General features: G+C 50.8%; 2 protein-coding genes across 3 annotated transcripts in view; both read right to left on the reverse strand.

Annotated features, from left to right (window-relative positions):
- Nucleotides 1-5,710: 5,710 nt before the first annotated feature.
- Nucleotides 5,711-19,220, reverse strand: Ftcd (formimidoyltransferase cyclodeaminase). The gene is made up of 14 exons (NM_053567.2): nucleotides 19,152-19,220; nucleotides 18,212-18,395; nucleotides 17,370-17,498; nucleotides 15,771-15,859; nucleotides 15,470-15,649; nucleotides 14,245-14,382; nucleotides 14,037-14,168; nucleotides 12,338-12,399; nucleotides 11,942-12,071; nucleotides 11,568-11,729; nucleotides 8,861-8,904; nucleotides 8,604-8,742; nucleotides 7,881-7,976; nucleotides 5,711-6,022 (listed from the first exon to the last, which is right to left on the reverse strand). The coding sequence occupies exons 1-14, from the start codon at nucleotides 19,203-19,205 to the stop codon at nucleotides 5,936-5,938; spliced, it is 1,626 nt and encodes a 541-aa protein (NP_446019.1). The 5' UTR covers nucleotides 19,206-19,220; the 3' UTR covers nucleotides 5,711-5,935.
- A 5,322-nt stretch (nucleotides 19,221-24,542) lies between these two features.
- The window catches only part of Spatc1l (spermatogenesis and centriole associated 1-like), a 9,325-nt gene continuing 7,866 nt past the window's right edge, over nucleotides 24,543-26,001 (reverse strand). Inside the window, exons 3-4 of one of the 2 annotated variants that reach the window (NM_001024296.1) lie at nucleotides 25,476-25,627; nucleotides 24,543-25,081 (exon numbers count right to left, since the gene is read on the reverse strand). In NM_001024296.1, coding sequence (NP_001019467.1) covers nucleotides 24,755-25,081; nucleotides 25,476-25,627 — 479 coding nt within the window. In that variant the 3' untranslated portion in view covers nucleotides 24,543-24,754. Of the gene's footprint in view, nucleotides 25,082-25,475; nucleotides 25,628-26,001 lie in introns of those variants that run through there. The other variant, XM_063279459.1, reaches the window with a different exon arrangement.

Here is a 26,001-nt window from a genome sequence, read left to right on the forward strand (position 1 = left end):
GTCTCCTTTATGCTCTAGGATGACACTTGGGCTATTTAACCCGCCGGCCAGAATCCATTGTTCCCTGATCCCCGGCTCCAGTTGGCCACCCTTCATGGGGACAGGAACTGCAAAAGGTGCCACACTGTCCCTAATGAATATTTAGCACAGCCTCAACATGGACTCTACCCCAGCCAGTGAATACCAGGCTAAAATTACCACCCCGTGATTGTGAGCTGTCTCCTAAGCTTCCAATCAGGGCAAGGTGCTCTCAGATGGCCTAGTGGCTTGAATGGGACACTTATGGAAGGGTGGATGAATAATGGATTGTGGGTGGATGGGACAAATGACCATCAAAAGACAGTCTATTTCCGTGTGGGTTATTTGGGGTGGCTCGTGCCACACTTACGCTCCTGGAGGTACCACATAGATCTGTGGGCCTTCCAGGACAGGAGCTGTGCTGTGTCAAACCTTCATGACTAAGCATGGAGCCGAGTGGCCTGGACTGTACTGTCCTGGTTTACAGTATGCCTCAGAGAGAAGAGCTTACCTGGTATTCGTGAGACCCTAGGTTTTAACCTAGCACAGGAAGACAGGAGAAAAGGCCAAAGAAGAACTAGAAGTCAGGGGAGGAGGTGGAAGCTCGTGGGTTCACAGACTTGGAGGTCAGAAGTCCAGCTGTGGGTTGCAGGTAGGGCTGGGGCCCTCTGCCTGCACTATGGAGGGTCTATCCTAGGCCTCGGGTCTGACTCCAAGTTAGCAGTCTCCTTATCTTTGGCAGCAGACAATGTCACAGTAGTCCCCATGAGATGTTCTTTCTGTGTCCATCTGTCCAAATTGCCCTCTTTCCATTGTTTTCCAAAGATGGATACATTTTTACTGAGCCTCTTAGTTTCCAACTGGAGGCGAGAGGAAAAACAGTGCAACTGTGTAGCCTTTTACACAGATCTACATGCGTCCTTTCAGCTCCGAGAGCTTGGGAGGACTTCTGTTTCCCAAAAGTTGGATCAAGCGAACTGGCATTGACTCCCTGGGTCTTCCCCCGACTCTTCCCTTATTTTAATAATAACAATCTCTAACTAGTTCTCCAGGGATCAGGGCTGATTTCACCACTATGTCTGGTATGTCCAAAGCCGTGCCAATCAATAGCCACTGATTCCGCTTCAAAAGTAAGCTGTGCCAGCATCAAGCTGTTCTGTCCCTCACTCCAATGGCTATCCTGGCTCACTCTCCAGTCCAGCCTTCTCCCCTCTCCAACCCCCTCCCCTGCTCACAGCCACGACGCTGACATCTGATGGCCTTTGATAATACCGCCTGCTCCAGCCTAAAGACAAGGACTTGGTGTCTTTGAACTCGTTTGGATATTGGTCTCTACAGCAGCCATATCCTGATGCATTCCTGTATGTGCGGTGAGCATCTCCCTCTCAGGGACCGTCGGCTGTATCTTCCCTTTATAGATTTTTGTCCACTTGGAGGACCCTTCCCACTTCTTTTGGTTTATCTTTCATTAAGCCCCATGCTTTTCCCTTAATGTTTTGTGTCCGCTCACAACGCCTGCTCTAAAAAGATGTTTACAGGCTGTAATCACATGGTTCTTGTTAGCATCCTTGGCTACGTTTTAATGTTTCCTAATACTTTACAATTCCCAAGAAACGGATCTCGGTTTTGGTCCCGCAGAAACTTGGCAGGGTCCCTCAGGCAGCTGCTCCACCGCCTAGACCCACTGAGGAATTGCTGCTGTCTCTCTGCTGCCTGCTTTCTTCCAGACTGCTCTTTTTTAAAAAGGTACTAACCTTAGCGAGCCGGGGCTCTCCCACCTCTAGTAAAAATCTCTTTGCAAGGAGTGACATTTGCAAAGAACTTCTTTCCATGTAGGGCCATACTCTGAAGTATGGGGCTTTGAAAGTCAACACAAGAAGCATCCTTCCTCTAACACTCCGACAACATGTCTTATGAGCTACTGGTTGACACTTTGCCTCTGCCATGTGGCCACACAACCTGCAGCAGAAAAGCCCTAACCCTAAACACATCTCCCTACGAAGAACCGCACAAAGTGTTAGCAGTTCACACCTGCTGGCTACTTTAAATCCCTGTACTCAGAGAGTTAACCCAAGACCACTATACATGCATTAGTAATTCCAGGAGCTGAGAATGAGGGAGGGCATGGAGAACTCTCTTCACTCACCAGGGCTAAGAGCACAGGACTATGACAGTGACCTCTTGGGGGGAAATGCATATCTTTCATAACTGTGAATCAAGTTCCTGCAGCAGCCCCAGCCAGTCTCAAAGAAGGGACTTCTCATACATCAGTGATGTGGGAAAGGGGTCCATTCGCAGCCATTCCACGCCAGCAATTGCTACCAAAGCCCCTTCACCAACACCCCCTATCCCATATGCCCATACCACAGTCCCTTGGAAAACAGCCCTTTACCTGTATCGACCATCACACCCTTACCAACATTCTCCAGGAAATACTCCCTTCCCTGCATCTCCTCACCAATACTCTCCTGTCAACACTGCCTGACAGCCGTGCACTCATTAACATCTCCCGGGACTTACATCGCCATAAGAATATCCGTCCATTGATGTCCATACCCCATATTATCAACCATATCTGTTGCAAAGAGCTCCAAACCAAAGTTCATTCACCACTGAGCTTCTACCAGTGAACTCTCACAACTGTCCTGTAACCAGATCTCACCATAGCACCTACCACACACACACACACACACACACACACTCACATATACACACACTCACATACACATACACACTCACATACACACACACTCACATACACACATACACACACACATACACACACACTCACATACACACACATACACACACACTCACACACACACATACACACATACACAAACACACACACACACACACACACACACACACACACACACACGTCTTCACACACCTCTGGACAAAAGCTACCTATTTCCTCCCTACCAGCATCCCCTACCGCTTCTCAGCACCTGCCAATCATGGCTTTCCACTCATCACCTTTCCCTAAGTCCCGCCCCATTACTAAGTCCCACCCACCCCAGTCCCTCATCAGAATCCTCACTTCTTTCCCTCATCAAGATCCATTCCCACCTTGTCTCCGTTACCTTCCCCTCACCAACACTGTCTCTCGTATCCCCCCCAAGAGAACCCCTCACGAATAGGACCAGACTGCATTTCTCTTGCTGTTGTGGTCCTTCCAGTGTCCCCTTGCTTATGTGCCTTAGACCTCTATGGTACTGACTTGGACAGAGTTCAAAAACCTGTGCTGTAATGGAATACAAAGTCCCAACCCACCCACCCCCCAAAATGTACACAAGAAGATTTTCAGATGCTCCCAGGATCCTGGCTATACCATACTAGACTTCTCTTCACCACAGCGTGGACAGCCAATCTCCCGCCCTGCTTTGGGGTCATCATAGACATTGTTCTAGTTAGCTTTCTTTCCTCTGATGAAGCACAGACAGAGAGCAACTCTGGAAGGAAAGAACATGTTTGGCTTACACTTCCGTGTCACAATCCATCATCGAGGGACGTGGGAACAGGAGCTCAGACAGAAACTGAAGCAGAAGCCAAAGAGGAATGCTGTTTCCTGGCTGGCTCCCTCTGGCTCATGCCCAGCCAGCTTTCTTATATAAGCCAGGACCACCTGCCTAGGATTAGCACCGCCCACAGTGGTCAGAGTCTCCCGCATCAATTAACAATCAAGGCAATTCCCCACAGATACGCCCACAGGCCAACCTGATCTGGGCAGTCACTCAACTGAGACTCCTCCCTCTTCCCAGATGACTCTTGGTTGAAGACAAATTATCATGTCTCTTCGTGAAAATGATAACACGCCTAAATACTCCGCCTGCATATTCCTGTGATAGACACACTGGAGGGAAGAGTTTTAACCCAACCTTCTCTGCCATCCTGCAGCCTCTGTAGGTTGCTACTCCATTTCTGGGTTACAGTACTGGGAATATGGCTGAGGTTGGGACCTAGCCTATCAGAATCTCCTCTCTGCCCGAGGAAGGGATAGAGGCAGTGGTGTCCAGGAGAGATAAGTCTTCTGAACAAAAGTCTAGGCTGGGCTGGGATTGGGTACTAACCTCCTCAATCCTCAATGTCCTTAGATCTCAGAAAAAGAATACAGAATCCTCATCTGTCTGCTTCCTCTCAAGACAGCCCTAACCCTGGGTGGGACCCCCATAGGAGACCAGCAGCTCAGACAGCCAGGAGAGATCCCAGGGGACATAGCAATATACCAGTGGCCTCCGGGTTCCTCTCCCATTTGCAAGCACAGCCATTGCGTGGTTCTGCACACTGGTGATGAAAGGCTTTCCCCCACAAAGCTCTGAGCCAATGACCTTCACCACTGAAGTTCTATGGAATCCTAAGCTTCAGAAAGAAGCAATCCCCCTGTGCTGGCAAGGCATCAGCCTCTTTTCAGCCTAATCCTTCCAAAGCAAGAGTCCTGCATCTGCATCCTACCATCCTACGGGTGTGAGTTCAGGGACCCAAGACTTAACATGCACGCGCGCACACGCACACAACACACACACACACGCACACACACACAAATTGGCCATGGCCCCTCACCGGAACTGACCCAGCCCTTCCAAGCACCTTGCTAGATGATCTAATATGTAGGAACTTCCTGCACTGAGGAACTCCACCCCTTTGTCTGCAACGCGTGTGAAATGTCTGTCCGTGTTGCTTCCCCTGGTTGACGACGTGTCCCCTTCCCAGAAACAAATGCCTAGAATGTCCAGATAGCCAATCTGTCTTTAAAAGGCACTGAGATTCCCTGCCTCGCTTGAGAAGAATGTACCACACGCTGTTTTCTTTTTATAGCCCGTGTGATTGAGTACAACCATACTTGGGAGAGCTTTTCATGGACGGGGGCAGCTGAAAGTCATTGGAATGGTTTATTTGTAAGAGACACTAGACAAAGGAAGTGACGAACAGAACATCCGAGGGTGGAGAATGGGGTGAGCCCCCTGGAAGGTGGTATGGGCTAAGTGTAGACTGACTGGTGAAGAGAGGAAGAGAATGCCCTCAGGGTCCTCGGGAGCCAGACACCCCTAATGGGAGGGCTACACTACAGCATCGGTTCCTTGCTTCATGGCTGCCCTGGCTGGTCTTATGTCAGCTTTGCATGCAAACCAGAGTTGTCAGAAAGAGGGAAACTTCAATTGGAAAAATGCCTCCATCACATCCGACTGCAAGCATTTTCCTAATTAGTGATTGATGGGCGAAGGACCAGCCTTTTGTGGGTGGGGCCACCCCTGGGCTGGTGGTCCTGGGTTTTATAAGAAAGCAGGCTAAGCAAGCTATGAGGAGCAAGCCAGCAAGCAGCATCCCTCCGTGGCCTCTGCCTCAGCTCCTGCCTCCAGGTTCCTGCTCCGTTTGAGTTTCTATCCTGACTTCCTTAACAGCAATATGGAAGTGTAAGACAAGGAAACCCTTTGCTCCCCAACTTGCGTTTTGATCGTGCTGTTTTGTCACAGTAATGGTGATCCTAACTAAGACGATAGTGAGGAATCCAGTGCTCAGAGTCTACTAGTGCTGGATGCATTCCCCCATAAATCCTGCATCTGGGAACCCTGGGGCTGGGGCTTCTAATCCATTACTCACAAATCAAGGGGTTCCCTGGCTGTGCTCCCAATAGCAGCCTCAGTCCTTGACCATCTATGGCCCCCAAACCCAAGCACACCAGGCGAATTTGTGTTCAAATTTTACTAGAAGCCACAGATAACAGAGAGTGTCGGGATACCACCCCCAATCAGGCCCTACCATACCCTACCCCAAACCACCTCTGTTGGGTCTTCTGATCCTACAGCTGTCTATAGAGCCCCAACCTGACCCTGCTGATATCATGGCTGAGTCTTCTCCCCAAGCAAGATAGGTAAGGAATTCTGGAAGTTGGACCATTCACTGAGGAGCGATCTCTTCACTCCTTCCGAGCTTCTAGGCTACCCAGCACCAGTGCAGCCTGGGTCTTGGCTTCCTGCAGAAGGCTGGAGATTCGATGGCGTGTCTGAAGAACAGAGAGGGATATGTCACCCTACAACCTCCATGCCTGCTTCTCCTGACAGAAAAATCCCGGGCTCCCACTGCCCCTCCCCATGACATAACCACCTCATGGTGATTAGGGTCATCTTGGACAGCTACTCCTGGATTTCTCAGTGTGGGTAGGAGCTTTGGGGACAGCTACAACCATTGACCCTCCACAGACTCCTATCCGTTCTTTCTGCTTCTCCCCAGACTGAAGAGAGTAGAGCTGTGTCTGTAAGACCCAGAGGGGCAGCACCCATGTGGTTCATACTGTCTAAAGTCAATCAAGTTGAGAGGCGGGACCCAAAAATATCCAATTGCCAGCATCCCGTATAAGAACTAAGCCCTTAAAAGGACATTTTTGAAATTATCCATGAGTCAGATACTTAAGAATGGGATAGGGAACAATGTGTCTGCTGATTGACAGGGGATTCCTTCAAAGCGATGGAAGGGCCCTGGAACTTGCTAGAGTGATGGCTATACGCTATTCTGGGTGTGCAAGTGTGCTACTGTGTTGGGTACTTTTTTTTTTTTTTTTGGTTCTTTTTTTTTTTTTTTTTCGGAGCTGGGGACCGAACCCAGGGCCTTGCGCTTCCTAGGCAAGCGCTCTACCACTGAGCTAAAATCCCCAACCCCTGTGTTGGGTACTTTTAAATTGCAGTTTGTACATACCATGAAATTTACCTCAATACTATAATAAAATTGTCATGTGGCTGGCTGTGAGGAAGGCTGAGGTTCAGGTCATTTCTTAAAGTCACTTTTCCAGCCCCTGGGTGCTGATGCTCAGGGGTCCCCAGACTGGAGTGGCAAGCTTTCAGTTCTGTCATTAGAACCAGGGATGTGGTGTGGGTGTTGGGGTGCTATCTAAAAACTCTTCGTCTCCTAGCTGGGCTGGACGCCATGGGAAGGAGATTATCAAAGTATGCCAGCAAGCACATGGACACCTGTCCCCATGGTTCCTGGATGGATGGATAGATGGATGGATGGATGGATGGATAGATACATACATACATACATATGTGGGTGGGTGGGTGGGTGAGTGGATGGATGGATAGATGGATAGATACATACATACATACATACATACATACGTGGGTGGGTAAGTGGATAGATGGATAGATGGATGGATGGATGTGTGGGTGGGTAGATAGATGATAGACAGACAGATGGAAGATGGATACATAGATGGATAGATGGATGTGTGGGTGGATAAATAGATGAGAGACAGATAGATCATATATACATACATACATGCATATATGCATACATAGATACATAGGTAGGTAGATAGATAGATGGATGGACGGATGGGTGGGTAGGTAGATAAATAGATAATAGATAGATAGATAGATAGATAGATAGATAGATAGATAGATAGATAGGTGGGCAGGCAGGCAGATAGACAGACAGATGGATAGATGGATGGATGGGTGGATGGGTGGATAGATAGATAGATAGATAGATAGATAGATAGATAGATAGATAGATAGATGGGTGGGCGGGCAGACGGACAGACAGATGGATGGATGGATGGATGGATGGGTGGATGGATAGATAGATAGATAGATAGATAGATAGATAGATAGATAGGCAGGCAGGCGGACAGAAGGACGGACGGATGGATGGATAGATGGACGGATGGGTGGATGGGTAGGTGGGTAGGTAGATAGATAGATAGATAGATAGATAGATAGATAGATAGATAGATAGATGGATGGATGGATGGATGGATAGATGGATGGATGGGCGGGCCTGTTCCTTCAGGTGACTTGTAAGAGTCAACCCTGTTCACAGTAGACATAGAAGATCCCTGGGTGGAGCCTGACATCACGTCTGCCCACCTTCTCTTTAAATACATCATCCGTCATGTCCTTCAGGTTGATGAGCACATTGAAGTACGCACCAAACACACCTGTCTCCAAGGCTTTGGCTGCCACCTGAGGAGACACCAGAGAAAGCGGCTGGTTCTGGATCCACCTTGCCTCCATGCCTCTTGAAAGTCCCCTCCCTCTTGTCAAGACTAAGCAAGCTGACCTCTCCTACAGGTTGACGGACATGGACTCCATCAGACCTGACCCTACCCCCCCCCACCCCCCAGAGATCAGACTACAGTGGTCACTGTGGCCTGAGACCTGAACCTGATAAAGGAGTCCTCTACTGATTTGAAGAAACAGCTGCTGAAGGCCTGAGGAAGCTGTGAAGGTTGGAGGTATGCTCTAATGGCTGTCAACCCCTCTGAACTTGCCCTCAGGAGCTGTCTGCCAGCAAACTAGAGCCACTCCCAGGATAGAGGATCACTTCTCTGGGGCCTCAGGACTAGACACTGCAATACATTGTATACTATAGGGATCCTGGGCCATCTACGGGAATCATAGTGTATGGCTCTGTTTTGTCCCATCCCCCACACTGGACACAGTTGAGTGATGTCTAATTCCTCAGATTGCCCTGGGTATTCCCCAGTCTGTAGGGTAGAGGGTGCTCTGTCTACAACTGGATATTAAACAAGACTATGAATACCACCCTGAGCTTCTGCGACCCGCCCCACCTTCCCAGCATCATCATACCTGCAGGTCAGACAAGCAAGAGAGGTTGCCACATTGGGCCAGCTCCTGCAGCGCCGGCCATAGCTGGGACACCGTCTCAGCCAGTTTCAGTGGCACAGCGACCGCCTGTCTCAGCCCCTCTTGCAGAGCACATGTGCGCCTAGAACCCAGGCAGTGATGTGTGAACTGGGGACAGAATGCATTCTGTGCCAGCTCCTTAGACACTGAGGTGGCCCACAGGGTCCAGCAGGGATGCCTGGCCAATGGTATGTGCTCACCTGTCCCTCTCTTCAGGCGTATTCTTGGGCAGCTTTATTGCCCCCTATAGGAAAAATAAAAACCACGCAGATGGTGAGCGGCCATGAGGGGCTGTGTCCCCTGGCCATGCTGAAAGGGCAGCTCTGACAGCTGAAGGCCACTGCCACATGGGTAGCATTTATCCACAGCCTCTAGCATGGGCATTTCCCACTATCGTGCATCATGTGCTATAAGCCAAAGGCAAGGATACATTCTCTGGGGATGTTATCTCTGTTGGTGTCCATGATTTGTGGGCCTTGGCACCAGGGTGTCACAAGCCCACATGGCCGTCTGGAGGAGACAGGTGTGTGGCATTCTCTGGGATCCTTGCTTCCAGGAAAAGACACCAAGAGCCTTTCAAGGCCCCTGAATTCTCCTCAGCATTCGCCCCACAGTACCAGGCTCTTTTGGTGCAAATTCCAGTTTAAAACAGCGCAAACGACTTTGTCAACACACAAGAGTGACTCTGGTACTGAAGCCCTGAGACCTTCACTACCATGGTGCCAGCGTCTCTTGCCCTGGCCATCGGGAGACCTGGCATTTCTTGCGAATGGCTACAGATATAGTTTATAGTTTCACTGGAGGGGCTTCTGTGTGTGACAAGTGCTGTAAACCCGAGTCTCCCATAGCACCCTTCCATCTTGTAGGACGGGACGGGACGGGACGGGACGGGACAGAACAGGGACAGCTGACTAAGGGGTGCAGCCAATGCTATTTGGTCTATTCACACAGATCACCAGGAAGTCATTATCAGTGGTCCTTCTGTCAGCCGTGACTGACAGCAGAGGCTAAGCAGACACTCTTTGTCCCCAGCTATCTGGTCACTACTGTTGGCGGTTTTTTTTTTGTTTGTTTGTTTTTTCTAAGCTCCACCCCACAGTTACCTAGCAACAGCCAGGTGTGCCTGACTCAGTATAAAGGGGGCTGCTTGCCCCCCCTGCTCTCTCTTGCTCTTTCTCTTGCCTTCCTCTCCCTCTCTGTCCCCTCACCCCTTCCGCTCTCTCTCTTCATGTGCTCATGGCCTGCCCTCTATTTCTCTTCTTTTCCCTTCCCTTCCCTTCCCTTCCCCTCCCCCCTCTCTTTCTCTCTCTCCCCTTTTCTGCCTCTACTACCCTCTTAACTCCCCTCCCCGAGCCATGAATAAACTCTGTTCTATACTGTACCGTCATGTGGCTGGTCCCTCAGGGCGTCCCGGGGAAGCACCCCCTTCCCCCGTACCTCACCACACATCCACCAAACAAACTCCTCTCTTATCTTTTTTTTTTTTTTCCGGTTCTTTTTTTTTGGAGCTGGGGACCGAACCCAGGGCCTTGCGCTTCCTAGGCAAGCGCTCTACCACTGAGCTAAATCCCCAGCCCCCTCTCTTATCTTTTTATAAACACATCAACTATGTCACAGCACACGCCTCTCCTCCTGTATGGGGAATGTGGTACTCGACCTAGCCTCTCCTCTGCCGTGGCCTTCCTCCGACAGACCACCTAGTCAGTTTCTGTTTCCTAACTTATTCTGAGTTTTACTATGCTTTGTTTTTGTTTTAAGTTGTTTTGGCTTTGATGAGAAAAGTATAAATATCTAGCAATTTGCTTCTAGAAATTTCTCCTATACTCTGGGGCTCTTTCCTCGTTTGTTTATTTATTTCCAAAAACTGCATCTTCTTGCTGCACCCGAGGGACTTACGCCAACCTCATTTCATATTATTTTCTATCTTCTCATATGCTTTTGATGTTTTCTTGACTCCGTTCTTTGCTGGCTTTCGATTAACTTTCCTTTACCTGACTTTAACAGCTGGCTGTTTTGACTGTTCATCTTATTTCTTACTTTTATTTCGTAACGTGAGGGTCGTCTCTGAATTTCTAACATTTACACTCAAGCTTGTATTTCTCTAAGTCTCTCCCCCTGTGTTTGTGTCTCTGCCTGCGGTTGTGTGTCCGCCTGTGTCTCTGTGTGTCTGTCACTGTGTGTGGCGATCTCTGTGTGTCTCTGTTATATACGTCTCTGTCTCTGTATCTCTCTATGTCTGTCTGTGTATCTCTCACTTCTAGGCATCTTCTCCGTCTTTTCAGCATCGGGCCCTGCATCCTCGCCGTGTCCTCTATTCTGCTCACAGTGTCTCATTAGTTCCCAAGATGGTTTTTCCACCTCCAAACTCCCCTTATGTTTCCTGTCATCCGCGAGGCTGAGGGACACTTTCCAGACTCTAATCTCCAAGTTTGTTCTGTTAAGATTCCTATGACCTCCTTGGAGCTCTGACCTGCTGGGGTGGTCAGGACAGGGAACGGGGCAGCCCTTGCAGTTGCCCCTTACCAGAGCACAGAACCAGCCTCCATGATGGACCAGATGATCTACAGGCAATAGGCTTCCTTCCTGCAGGTCTTAGAATCTAGGGTCCAGCTCTGACACATCACTGTCCTGGAAGCCAAGATTCTGGCTGGCCAGCCTGTGAGAAGTGTTTGCCTGTGCACTCAAGGTTACCAGCCTATATCCCTCCAGGATCCCCAGTTCCAGGGCCTGTTCTCCAAAGCTTCCTTTCCTGGGACAATGCCCATGCTCCCTAGGACTCACTCTTGGGGAAAGTAGGGGCTCCTAGGACAGAGGCAGATCACGACACCTTCCCAGTGCCCCTGGCCTCTGGCTGCAGATTTGCAGGCTACTGTGGCTAGCCTAGGCCTGGTAGCTCTGCACACTTACCAAACAGGCAGCAAAAGCCCGCGCGTCAGCGTCCACCAATGAAGTCAGCTGGGCGGAGGCTGCATGGAAGGGTGGGATCAAGCGTCGCATTGTGGAATCCAGGTGATCAAACTGGCGCCGGCCATAGGTCATCTGGCCCACCATAGAAGCCAGGGCTGCACCCTGGTAAGCAGAAAGGTGTATGGGGGGGGATTTCCTGTCCTCCAGCGAGGAACCCCAAGTTCAGGGAGATGAACTGTAGAGTCTCAATCTACAGGGTCCCCCACTACGGAGTCCCCCATCCTGATTCCGGTTCTCCAGGATCTCCTACTCTGCCCCCACGCCCCACCCCATCCTAGGTCCTGCCTTCTATAGCTCCGCCCACAGGTACTCACCAGAGCTGCAACAGCTGCGGCTACGGAACCGCCTCCTGGGGCAGCAGAGCGGGCTCCCACCTCCCGAACAAAAGCACGCAGTGATGCGTCCAGCAGGCTCTGTTCTGGTCCACTATCCGGGACCAGGTACCTACCCGGTGGGAGAGACTTAAAGAAGGGGAGGCAGACATCTTACCCCCAATCCCAAGCTAAGAGCCAGGAGAGAAGAGAAGCGAGCAGGCCAGAAGGAGGCGGGACTGAAGCATGGGGGGTTGAGGGGTGGGGGCGACGACAACAGGCATCAGACTTAAGGTATGGGGACCGGAGATGTGAAGATAAGGAGGAAGTAGTAGATGGCGGAAGAGGGGTAAAGCAAGTAAAAAGGGGGCAGGAAGGGGCAGGGACATAAGGCCTCACTCGATGATCCGCTCCTTTGGGTCGAAGGGCGCCAGGGAATCCAGACCCAGCCGGTTCACCACCTGGAGAGTGGGCGTCCCACCTTAGCCTAAGGCTTAGCTTAGCTTCACCTTGACAAGGTTTGCCCACACTCCCTTCCCCGGAACCTAACCAATTCGCTTTAGGACAGGTTGAGATACACAGACACCCCCCCCCCCCCCCGCCTTGTTCCCAGGGAAAACAGGAGAGAAAAGGGTTCTCCTAGTCCTCCTCTCAGAGGAGCCTCCAAGGCCATGGGAGGTGCAGAGGCCAGCTAAACCCTCTTCTTGGGGCAAGAATGTATGTATCTGGAGAGCGTCGAGGCTGGAGTGGGGGAGTGCGTGGAGGAGCACCCTCATAGATGCAAGGAGGAGGGGGATGAGGGAGGATGAGATGGGGGTATGTGGAGGGGTAATGGGGAGGGGGATATATTTGAAATGTAAACGAATAAAATGACTAGTAAAAAATAAATAAATAATAAAAAGAAATCTTTTTTTTTTTTTTTTAATTCTAATGGCTTTCAAAATCTAACAGATTCTCACAGCCAGGGGCAGTCAGGACAGCCTTGATTTACACATGAGGGAAGACAGTCCCATTTAAGATTAGAATTCATCTCAACAAAGACCGTTCGACCCTCTATGAAACTATGTAATAGTGTCAGCATGTCTCGTGTTCTAAAAGCAGGAAGGGGGGGACACACAGTTGAGGGACACAGGCCAGGTACACCCCAAAGGTGGTTATGGAGATAGGTAAAGGACGTCATCTGAAAGTTAGGACGTTACCAGAATCAGCCAACAGTGGGGGATACTTTCCACGAAAGGACGAGAAGCTAAAACAATAACCCTGGAAATACGGCCACCCCTAAGCAGATCCCAGGCTCGCTGAGTTGAGCAAAGGCGACGTAGATTAGCAGAAATGCTTTTGAAGAGAGCTGTTCATAGATGGGACCAGGGGAGGTATATGCCTGGGACATAGGAATCCAAACCCACAAACTGTCAGGTATAGGGGTGTAAGGAACCTGCCAGAGAGGGCTGGCAGCAGACATGTCTCCTCACAGAAGCAGCCAGCCCAGGATTGGAGAAGGCAGAGAACATAAGGTTTATATAGTACAAGTCACAAAGGAAGCTGGGGTAACGGTCTTCTGAATGAACAGTGAACACGGAAACTCTTCTAACTGCAAGTCTAGGGCTGGCCACAGAGCTTGGTCAATGAAAGGCTCGCCACTCAAGCCTGGAACCTTAAGATCCTCAGGACCCATATCAAAACTAAATAAACGGAGGAAGAAAGAAGCAGGCAAAGAAACAAAGACGTAAACGCCTGTCATGGTGGCAAACACCTTACTTGTAATTCCAGTGCGGGGGAAGTGGAGAGAGGAGGCCTAGCCTACTTGGCGAGTTCGAGGTCACTGAGAGACCATGTCTCCGAACCAAAGGTGGACAGCACCTTAGAAGCAATGCCTGAAATTGTCCTCTGTCTTGCATGTCTTACACACACACACACACACACACACACACACACACACGGGTTTTGGATGGGCCCTTCTGGAACTATCGACTGATCCTGGAGCAGCTCCTGCAGCCTCCAGGCCTCCCTTCACATCTCCCTGCACAGCTCCCCCCCCCCCACCACACACACACACACACACACACACACACACACACACACACAGAGCACAGCCCACCAGTCGAATCCGGTGCTCCTCCTCCAGAACAAACAGCTTCTCCTTGTCACAGTAGAAGGCTGCGGCATCCAGTAAGGCCTTCAGAGGCACCAGGCCCACCAGCTGTGAGCCCACCACTGGGAGATTCAGCTCCTGTGAGACAGAGGCTGAGGTCAGCGCCTCGGGGTCCCCGGGTGTCAGAAGGATGCGGGATGCACGCTTTACCCACCTGAGCCTCTCGGCGGGCCTCCTCGTACACTGTGTGCAGAGCCGTGACCTCAAAATCCAGGAGGTTGGTGGACACCTGAGCCAGGTTCTTCTCTTCTAGGTACCAGCCGATGCCCTGAACCTTTTTCAGACGTCCCGGCTGCAAAGAGACGCATCCCCGGGTCTAGGCTAAGAATCTCATCTCTGAATGGCCGCTCTCCAGGTTTCACAATGCCTGGTGCTGAGAGCCTCTTATATTTGTATTTCCTAGCCAGATGAGTCAAGGCAAGGTGATACCCAGATAGCTCCGTTGGCACTGTGACTCCCCCCAGCTCTTTCTGTCTTCCTTGGTCCGGCTTAGAGAGATAAGACAAAATCTCACCTACCACATGAAAACTGAGGCCCCAAAGGCCAGGTGTGGTGCCACATCATGTTCTGGAGATGCAGGGGTGCTAATATGGGCAGTCCCAACTCCATGTCCCACCCACGTGCTATATCAGTCACTCTGACGTCGCCTTTGGAAGAAGGGAGGGTCGCTATTCTTCATGTCCTGTTTATTACGGGTAGTTGATGCTGCCGGAAGCAGGGCTCCTGGAGCTTCTGCTAAGATTGGGGGCCCGCCGGGACAGACAGGAAGAGGGAGCTCCCTCTACCTTTCACCAAGTATATCTGTGTTATCTGTGTCTGATATGGACTCTGTATAAGTGATGCTCAAGTCAGCTGATGAGTTCTATGCAGACCCAAGGAGGAAGCTTCCCCCATAAACCTGAAGATTTACAGAGGCATTGTGTGTCGGGTGGGGGTGGGAACTGAGGGAGACACTTAGAGCATCTAAAAGGACACGTTAATGTAAAGACTTCTGGGACCGCTAGGCAGCTGTTTACACAGAAGCCCGCCCGCCTGTCTGCTTCTGTGGAAATGTCTGCTAAAAGCAAGGGCTGCTGGGACTGGAGAGAGGGTTCAGTGCTTAAGAGCCCTTGCTGCTCTTCAAGAGGACCTGGCCTTGATTTCCAGCACCCACTTGATGGCTCATAATTGTATGTAGTAACTCGAGGCTCAAGGGACCCAGCACACTTAAAGGCTAAAACACATACAACAAATAAATATTTGTTAAGGGGCTCCTCGATTTCAAACAGTGAACTCTGATCCTGAGACACCCCCCCCCCTCCAACCCACAGGGCTGTGACGCTAAGGTGAACACGAGGAAGGTCCCTAGGGCACGAGACAGCAAACCGGAAGCTACGAACCTGGTCTTTCCCTCGGCCCTGCTCCCGCAGGTTGAGAGCGATACGGTGGGCCTGTTCCTTGGTGCTTAGCAGATTGATATTGAACGCAATGAGGAATTTCCGTGCACCCGTGACAGTGGCACCCCAACTGGGGACAAAGGAGCTAGGGCCAAAGTCGGGCACCCACTCGGCCTGTTTGAGCTGTGGGAACATTCGCCCCGGAAGTGAGGAGGAGGGGCCTCGTACCTACCCACCCTCCCCAGGGGAAAAAAATGGCAGGCAGGCCGCCCTCTCACACCCAGCCAGGTATGTGGGGTAGCACCTTCTCAGGCAGGGCCTCATACTCTCCAGCCCGGATGGCTGGCAGGGTCTGACGACTGGGCATCTGAGCCGCCTCACCATAGAGGTACACTGCAAAGAAACCCCATTGGTCGGGTGCTTAGCTGGGTAGAATCCAGTACTCTCTATCCCACAGGGACCCAGGCAAGGTGGCTCCTTCCAGCTTCAGCTGGGGGTACATTTGCTCCAGGGAGTGTCACCTTCTACACACGCTTGGAATGGACATTGCAATACAGATGGCATAGCCAGTGCCTCCCAGACTCCCAAAACCAGCCGCTGAAGAGCCCACCCATACTTATAGGAGGAGTAGGGGTAGGATGTGTGGGGAGTGCTAATGGAATACTCTCAGGTTTCTTTTTTAAAAAAATGTTTTTGGACTGTGTGGTAAACCCGTCCTTGGAGGAGCAGAAAAGACAGAGCTTGCTGTACATGTGGGTCCTGGCCTCTGGCGTTCCTGCCTATGCTGCCTACCCTAATGTCTTCCCCCAAGACTATACTATGCAATCTGTGCCCCGTTTGTCCTGTATCGCTTTCTTGATCTAGTTAGTTTTAACACACACACACACCCCGATTTTCACACATGTATAGTGTGTACTTGTGTATGCCTATTCCTGCTTTTGTGTGGGCTCATGTATGTGCGTGTGTATGTATGAGTGTGGAGACCCAAGGCTGACATCAGGAAACATCATCCTTGATCATTGACCAGGTCTACTCACTGAGGTGGGTCTCTCACCCTGGTAGTCCTACTTACTAGATTATTCTGGCTCTGCTAGAAGGCTGGCCTTACAAGTGGGTCACCACACCCATCTGACATTTATGGAAGTTTCTGGAAATCTGACCTCTGGTCCTCGTGCTTGAGTGACATATGTTGAAACCACTGAGCTATCTCCCCAGCCCCCAAATTCTTTCTGTTTAACTGCTTCATCATGTGGTCAGCCAGCGTCCAGCAAGCAGAATGGGACGTGCCCCCTACGCTCTGCTGTGGTTGTGATCCCATCTGGAATTTGTTTCGTTATCTTAGAAACTGGGACTGGTAATGGGGTTTCTTCTTGGGTAATAATCTGCATTATTTTTGCTTTGTTTTATTTTGTTCTATGGAGGTAGGGTATCTCTCTGTAGCCCAGGCTACCCTGAAATTGTGGAGCAAGCTGGCCTTGAACTCTTTTTTTTTTAAAGATTTATTTATTTATTTCATGTATGTGAGTACACTGTCGCTGACTTCAGACATACCAGAAGAGGGCATCGGATCCCATTACAGATGGTTGTGAGCCACCATGTGGCTGCTGGGATTTGAACTCAGGACCTCTGGAAGAACAGCCAGTGCTCTTAACCGCTGAGCCATCTCTCCAGCCCCCGGCCTTGAACTCTTGCTTGCCTCTGCCTCCTTAGCACTGGGATTAAAGGTGTGTGTGTGTGTGTGTGTGTGTGTGTGTGTGTGTGTGTGTGTGTGCATGCGCTCCACCGTGCAAGGCACGATCTGTATTCTTCAAAGGTGTCATGCACAGAGAACCAGAGCATGTGTCGGAGACTGGAATTCAGGGGAGGCACTGACATTGATCCTCCCAGGTGACATTGTACTCACCTGGTACATTCAGTTCCTCTGCCAGCCGCTGCCCAAATGCCTTGGCACAGAGCACACACTCGTCCATGCTGACGCCCCTCACCGGGATGAAGGGACACACATCCAGAGCACCCATTCGAGGGTGCTCTCCTGCAGAGAAGGGGGCAGCCTATCCACACTGACCACGGAGAGCAGCCAGCCCCAAGTGATTGGCAGTAGCAACTTCTCCCAGAGCGGCCTATTAGGGATGCTACAGAATGTGGGGACTCTCCTTGTTCCTTTGGCTGACAAGAGAAGGCCCTTAAAGCCATGAAGAAGGGTTAGGGCTTGAGGAAGCTGGGCTTTTATATTTTTTTTCCCTTAAAAAAAAAAATCACAAAACGGAGGCTGAAATCTGGAATACTGTGCCTGGTTCCTCTTAACCTTGACAAACCTGTTATCTACTCCTTACTGTGACCTCTAAAATCAGCTCCCAGAGAACACACAGAGGCCGTGGCCTTTTGCCAAGTTCCCTGTGTGTCCACTAACCTTTGACTCTCTCCACCCCTGCCATTGTGTTTGGTTTTGAGGTTGTTGACAAGTTTGCCTCCCCACACAGTGTACTCTTCTGACACCCCGAGGCCTTAGTCTAGTCAAGACCTTGGGATGAGCGAACCCCTGTAGATTATCATAGAACCACTGGATCCAAAACGAGAGGTTTCCATTCCAGAGGGCAGGTGATCTCCATAGCCTATGTCCTAGGGCCATCTCCCTGTCTTTCCCCCATCCTGCTGCCCTTGGCTTTCACCCCATGTCCGTGCCCTAGGCCTGCCCCTCACCCAGAACACAAGCTCATGGCACAAGCTCAGCCTGAGCTGCCTCACCCTTGTGCTTCCTCATGTCGATGAGCTGTGAGGCTGTTCGCGCAGCACTGAGGGCTCCCTCGACCACACACTCCGGCTGCCCCACAAAAGTGTAGACAGTGCGGTTGGTGGAGGGTCCAGCATCAACGTCCAACAGCACACAACCTGGGGTCTGGGAGATGGCTTGAGAAATGGCATCGATCACCTGGAGATAGAGGCCCAACACCATGCCTCAGTCCCCACTTGAAAAAGCTGTAAACCCACACCCACGTGTGATCTTAAGAAGGTAGTTTGACAGGTCCCCCCGCAAAAAAGCTGACCTTCATTTGGTACAAGAACCCACATAGTACAACAAGGAAGGCCCCCATGTCAGTGGCCATGACTACCCCAGGCTCAGGTTGGCTCAGAAAAATAAATAATGAGTTTGTTGCCAACACCCATATACTCAAGAGAGGGTGGATGGAATGACAGCCTTCCGGTGGGAAAGGCCAGGGTAGGGAGTGTCTGCTAATATGAGATAGAAGCCAGATGAGCCTAGAACCCTAGAGGTCAAAACTGGGGCTCAGGGCTCAAACCCTATCCTGAGGACTGCTCTGTGCCTCAGTTTCCCCATCAGGTAAGGGGGCTCTCTCAAGGCTTCAGGGGTGAGGCAGGAGTTAATGCATGTGGGGATGACCTTTTCTGTGACCTCTGCCCTCTGCCCTCTGCATCTCTATTCAAGGCACTTTGTTTTCAGGTAGGAACATTATGGTCAAAGGATTCACTAGGCCCCCACCAGAAGCACTCCAAAATCCCCAGGCCTACTGCCATTCCTCCAGAGTCTCAAACATCCACGGAACTTTCCAGATGGAAATGGCTCCTGTGAGGGATCCAATAGGTCCTGGGAAGGCAACTTTCTCCCACACCAAACTCACTCCCTTTCTGGGACCAGAGCACCCACACAGCCCTGCAGGAGCCTCACCTCCTGGTTGTTCCCCTCTGAGAAGTTGGGGACACATTCCACCAACTGGGACATGGCCAGCACCTGAGTCCAGAGGCTCCTCTCAAGAGGCTGTGGAGGGACACAGCTCTTGGATGGCCCTGGGGCCTTTATACCTTCTCACAGCTAGTTTCTTATTAACCAGGGACAGAGCGATGGCAACTGGAGCATGCAGAGGTGTTCTCCAGGATGAGCTCTCCAAAGAGCACACGGTCAGTGTCAGAGGGACACATGCTGAGGACCCTAGGAGGCCTAGAGGGACAAGGTTCAGGATAGGGCATCAAGCCAACTTGAGCTCAAGGCCCAGCTTGGGCCAGGGTTGCCTATTGACCACCCCAAGTGACCCTATAATTGCCCTCAGAGTGTGGCCTTTCTGGAAGAGGCCCCAAGGGCTTCTGGGTTAGTAACTCTTCATACTGAGCCTGGTCCTCGGGGATGTGGGGAAGGAGAGGCCGTATATGAGGCCCAGCATAAAGCGTGGTCCTCCCCAGAAGTCGTCAGAGAGGCAGAAGAGTGGGTAGGATGGGAGCAAGAATGTGTTTGACCAGGGGCATCTCTCTCTCTGTGTGTGTGTGTGTGTGTGTGTGTGTGTGTATGTGTGTGTGTAATTCATGGGTTAGACATGCGTATAGGTGAAATGATAGATGAGTATATGTATGTATGTGTACATGAGTGTATACAAGGGCATATGGCAATAGGTAGGGGTTGGTGTGGACATGCATGAGGGTGTTAGTGTGCACATGCAGGTAGATGTTAGACTACATGCACCGTGTGGCTGTTGGCATATATGTGGATGATGGCGTCTGCAAGTGGGTGGATGCCAATGTGTGTATCAATCATAATGGAGGAAAGATGGGTGCTGATGCTGTCTGTAGGTGCTGATGTGAACCAACCTATGATGTGTATGTGTTCTTGCTTTTCTGTTGCTATGCTAAAACACTCTAGCCAAAAGCAACTGGAGGAGGGAAAGGGTTTATTTGATCTGATACTTCTAGGTCCCAGTCCATCGGGAATAGTTCTGCCCATAATAGACTGGGCCCTCCTACAGCCATCAATAAAAATAAGTCAATACCTGGCGCTGGAGAAACGATTCTTGCAGAGGATCCAGGTTCAATTCTCAGCACCCTCATGGGAGTTTACGACCATTGGTAACTCTAGTTCCAGAGGATCTTACGCTCTTTCCTGGCCTCTGTGGGCACAGGTGTGCATATGGTACACATACGTACATGCAGGCAAAATATCCACACACATAAATCTAAATAAGACAATTCCCCACAGACATGGCCACAGACCCATCTGATCTGGACACTAATTGAGGCTCTCTGTTCCCAGGGGACTCTAGGCTGTGCCAAGGAAGTAATAAAAATCAACCAAAACAATGTATATGCTGTCGTGTTATTAGTATGTGTGCAGTATTAGTGTGATCGTATGTGGGCGCTGGGGTGGGCATTCATATATGATGTTGATGTTTGCATCTATGTGTGTATCGATGTGTGTTACTATTTGTGTATGATTGTTGGTGTGAGCATGTATGGATAGCATGTGTTGATATATATACATATATAATATACATACATGTATATACAATATATATATAATTGTGTATATATGTGTATATGTGTGTGTGAACATACATGTGTTTGCATTGATCCTGCATGAACATATGGGTGTTGGGGAGGGTGTAGGTGTGAGTGTAACAGGTGATGTTTTGTGTGTGATGTTGCTGTGTGGTACTGAGCTCCCCGGGGCAGGCGGGTAAAGAGTTCTAGAGCTGAAACTCCTTATAGTCAACAGCCCCAGCTTCATGAGAATGGCTGGATCCAGCTCATGGCTCCAACTCCCAGATGCCTTCTACCAAGTCTAATTCTAGGCAGAGGCTGGTGTATCCCTTCTGTCTGTGGTCCACAGATCTTATCACAGTCCTGGACGCACATGAACATCCCTGTCCTAGAGATGGCACCCTTCTCAGGTGCCCTCATTACTCATATACGTCACAAAGATGCCCCCATACTCCACAAAGCCTTTGGGGTACCAGAGTGTCAAGCTACATCTCCCCACAGCATTGCTGGGCCCAGGCGAAGGGGTGTATGGACGTGGAGACTCAGTCTTCCTCGTGGCCATCTGGAAAGACTGAAGAACCATTGGAGGTATCACAAAGTTGAACAACCGGAAGGGAAGGGCTGGGCCTGGACACAAGTGCAGAGCAGATATGCAGGAGACTTTAGATAAATGACAAATTGCCCATGCAGAATCATTCATACAGGCACCGAGCCTGGGCAGATGGGGCATGACTCCACCTATCCAATTCAGGATGTGACCATAGGTAACCAGTCCTAAAACCTATATCTACCTCGAGAGACTCGGCCAAATTATACCACTATCAAAGTTTTCCTGAAAAGCATACACACACACACACACACACACACACACACACACACACACACAGATACACACACACATACATACAACCCACACCTGGATACACATGACCACACACACACACACACACACTCCAACACACACACACACACATACAACCCACACCTGGATACACATGACCACACACATACACACACACTCCAACACACACACACACACACAACTCATACCCAGATACATATGAACACACAGAGACACACACACAGACACAGACACACACTCAGGCACACACTTAGACACAGACACACACATACACACACACAACTCACACCCAGATATACATGAATACACACAGACACAGAAACTCAGAGATACACATACTCAGACACAGACACACATACACACATACAACTCACACCCAGATACACATGAACACAAACACACACACACACACACACACACACACACCACTGCCCTATCTCTTTCCATGCAGGGACATTCTCGAGCCTTCTAAAAAGCACCCTAAACACCACAACCTGCGAGGGCATGTGCCCCTAATCTCGAGGCACCCTCCCAAGCCTGGGCCTACCGTGTGCACAGAGGGTAGTCAAGTGGATACACAATAGCCTGGAGCCAGGCAGAGCTGGACTCAAGAGCTTGAGGACACCAATACACTAATGTCCTCTGGGTTTGAGTTTGGAATGTTCCCAAAAGGCTCATGTTGAAAGTTTGGGCCCAACAGCAGCAATGTTGAGAGAAAGGGCTTTGGGAACACAACTGGATCACAGGGACTCTGATCTCTTGGATGGATTGGGCAATTGATGCGTTCTTGTTGAACTGTGGGGGACAGGGCCTGGTTGGAAAAGGTAAATCACTAGGAGTGAATAATTGCCCCGTGTCTGTGTTCTTTGTTTCCTGGACACTGAAATGAGCGGCTCACCAGGATATCTCGCTCCATCGTAGGCCCAGAAACAACGGAGCCAGCCAACCGTGGCCTAAACCTCTGAGTGAGTGTGAGGTAAACAAATCCTGCCTCACTAAACTGACTTTCATGGATGTTTTGCCACAGAGACAGAAAGCTGACTGACACAGAGACTCATAGTCAAGTCCAAGAGCCCAATTCTTCAGAGCCTGAAGCCTGGGGTTCCAGTCACTCTGTCCCTCCTGCTCCCGAGGGTTACTTGTGTTAATTTTCTGTTTATTCTTTTATGACGCCATGATATCTTGAGGTCCTTGCTATTTAGAAAAACAGAAAACAATCTTTCCACTGTGAGCTAGCGACTCCTGGTGTATAAACACATCTCTGTTATGCAAAAGGACCAACTCAAAGTCTACTTCTTCACCCAGTTCTCCCCAAGCCAAGGGTTTCCACCCTCCAAACCACCCAGGGTAAGGCACAGTAGAGACACTTCTCTGTCACAGTCCAAGTCTCTGGAAATTAAACACTCTCTACTCCTACTTTTGTTCATGCTTACCTGTCCTCTTCCTCCTCCTCCTCTTCCTCCTTCCCCTCCTCCTCTTCCTCCTCTACCACCACCATCTCCTCCTCCTTCTCCTCCTTCTCCTCCTCCTTCTCCTCTTCCTCCACCTCCTCCACCTCCTCCTCCTTCTCCTCCTTCTCCTCCTCCACCACCTCTACCTCCTGTTCCTCCTCCTCCTCCGAGTCCTCCACTTCCTCCTCCTCCTCCTCCACTTCCTCCTCCACCACCTCCAAGTCCTTTCACTCCTTAGAAGCATCGTGCCCATCCCCCAACACACACGGCCCTGTGCAGCAGCAGGGGGATGCTTCCTACTGGAATTGTGAGCAACACTCCTCTCACTCCGTGTCTGCAGCCTGCTTTACCTGATTAGACTAATCTACTAATACTTACTCGTATTCCTTACCTCCGATCTGCAGGAAGCATCCAGTTGCTGTCTTCAAGGCAAAGTATCTGTGGCCTATTTGGCTAGGCTAACACAAACACAGCTATGGGGCTGTGGTCTGACAGCTCCTACTGCATGCTGTATGGACGTGGTCATGCTCACTACCTCGATTTAATCATCCCAAAGGCTGACTCCAAAAGGAGGACGCTGATAGCAACACTGAGCCAGACCCTCGCAAGGGCTTAGGCGACTCCAGGTTGGCTAGCCCCGTCCCCTGGTATCAGGTTTGGCCCTCTCCCTTCACCAGGACTTGGTACTCCCTTCCACTGATAGGCATCTCAGACCTGAACAAATATACCAAGCAGAGAGGGGGTCCCTCAAAGATGTCGCTCAGTTTTCTGGCTCCAACAATTTAGTGAGCGAGACAGAGGTCCTACTCAAAACTTGGGGGATAAGCACAGAAACCGGCTTGGGTTAGCTGCCTGTACTGCTTGAGCCACCTTTGCTGTCAAACCTGTCAAGTATCACACCACTCAGGGTCAGTGTCTGGATCCCCAGACTCAGCCCCACTGATCCATGGAAGGTTCAATCCCTGTGTGGTAGGGCTAGCTCTGGAGCCGTGTATGTGCACACCGGGACGAACTGTGGGGTTGGAATTAGTGTGAAGTCACACTAACCTTGCCACTCTGGCCAATGTCCAAGAAGAACAGGCCTCCTAGGTCCCAAGAACTAAGCCCCATCATCCCTTGTGGCCCCTTCCCTGTGTTGCTGCTGCTTCCGTAATTCCTGCTCCACAGAGCTTATCTCGGGCTAAGCACATGCGCAACCATACGGGCCAAACACAGACTTGACACCATCTACAGTCACAGTCCGAAATCCCTAACTTTGACCACCGGGCTGCGTTTCCATTCTGAGAGGCTCTACGGGTTCCACAACCCTCTTGCCTTCAGCTCTGCATTTAGGGACAACCCTAGGGAGACTGAGGCTTTCAAGGATGCTGTGCTAAGAAGGGTTCCAGTGTTCAGCCTGAACAGCGGCTGAGCCCCATGTTCTGCTCATAAACCCCCACCCACAGCTCTTGCGGGCTAGCAGAGACCAAGACACCTCACCACGCCCTCAAAGAGCCAGAGGTAAGGCAAACAAATAAATAAGCTTTTAATAAGGCAACAGGTGCCCGGTGGCTGTGCACGGCCCGAGCTGCTGGATGCCCTGGGCAAGCGCAGACGTGGAGGTGGCCTCTCCCCACTGTTGCTGGGCCAGACAGCTTTCCATGCGGGAGGACGCGGGTGGGCCCCCGGGTTTGGAACAAACACGTTTATTGCAGCAAGGGTGAGGCGAGCGGCTCACCAGGCGAAGAGTGGTTTGCTGTCCTCCTTGGAGAGCTCACACAGGCAATTCAGCAGTAGCAGGGAGTCACCCAGGAACTTGGGCGGCACAATGTCAATGACAAGCTTGCGCAGGGCGGCCGGACTGCTGTGCAGTGGGTTGGCCCGCAAGTCTGGACGCTGCTTCAGGATGCCGTAGGTGTTGATGAGAAACTCGCTGAACACTGGGTGCACTTCGCGGCTGTAGCCCAGCTTCTCCAGCCTTGCCGTCAGAGTCAGATAGCGATGTGTCAGCTCGCGCAGTTTCTTCTCATCCACGGAGCCATCTAGGGACTTGATAGATGTCTGAGGGACATAAGGCAGGGGAAATCAAGCACCAGATCAGCAAAGTCTCTGACCCTAGCAGAGGTAGGTGGGCAAGGCAGACTCGGAGGCTTAGGGGAACACTGGATATCCTTGGTCCCTTCTGCACTTCAGAAGGACAAGCCCTTGCCTTCTGTGGGGGAAAGGGGAGGTTACACTTGGCCCCAAGAAGAGTCAGTTGGGGGTTGGGGATTTGGCTCAGTGGTAGAGCGCTTGCCTAGCAAGCGCAAGGCCCTGGGTTCGGTTCCCAGCTCCGGAAAAAAAAAAAGAATAGAAAAAAAAAAAAAAAAGTAGAGTCAGTTGTCTGCAAGGACTTGCTGACACCAGGATGTGCCTGCCCCAAGTACCAGGCCTGGGCTGGGAAAACAAAGTGTACCTGTTTGATTTTCTCAGGGATGTTGGACACTGTGAAACCATACAGGCGAGTCACCCCTGGGAACACATAGGCCAGGATACGCCGGTCAAGCTGGAACGCGATCTCCCCGACGATGCGGCCATCCTTCTCGGCACCCGTAAAACTCTGGATCTCTGGGTAAGACAGGTACCATCCTGACCACTTAAAGGTACCAAGGCACCTTTGCCCCACCGCTGCCAGAGTACATGAAAATCTTTTAAAAGCTGAGGTACTTGGAGACTGAGAGAGGACTGTTCCTCTCTGTTCGCTCTCCGCGTGTTTCCCTGAGACCTGGGCACGCAGCTCCCTCTCTGTCTGAGAACACAAAAGCCATGTGAACCTACAGAAGAAAGTGGGGCCCCTGGGAAGGGTGGCACCCAAGTCTATCCAGAGAGAGTGGAGCTCTCCCCTGTTGTTCCAGGATGCTGCTCTACCACTCCACCAACTCAGCCTTCCCTGAGGAGAGCAGGGTATCACACCCTGGCTCTGGAAAGAGCCAGCCCCTTCC

The sequence above is a fragment of the Rattus norvegicus genome, chromosome 20 (genome assembly GCF_036323735.1).
Source record: "Rattus norvegicus strain BN/NHsdMcwi chromosome 20, GRCr8, whole genome shotgun sequence".
In the NCBI taxonomy this organism is placed as follows: Eukaryota; Metazoa; Chordata; class Mammalia; order Rodentia; family Muridae; genus Rattus; species Rattus norvegicus.

What these genes read in the sequence shown, in the direction of transcription:
- Ftcd (NM_053567.2), bottom strand. Translation starts at nt 19,205, where the DNA reads ATGTCCCAGTTGGTGGAATGTGTCCCCAACTTCTCAGAGGGGAACAAC. An exon ending in CAGAGGGGAACAACCAGGAG is followed by an intron (nt 18,396 to 19,151) that starts GTGAGGCTCCTG and finishes CTCTATCTCCAG; the next exon opens with GTGATCGATGCCATTTCTCA. An exon ending in CTTGCTTGTCTGACCTGCAG is followed by an intron (nt 7,977 to 8,603) that starts GTATGATGATGC and finishes GTGTCTCCTCAG; the next exon opens with GTGGCAGCCAAAGCCTTGGA.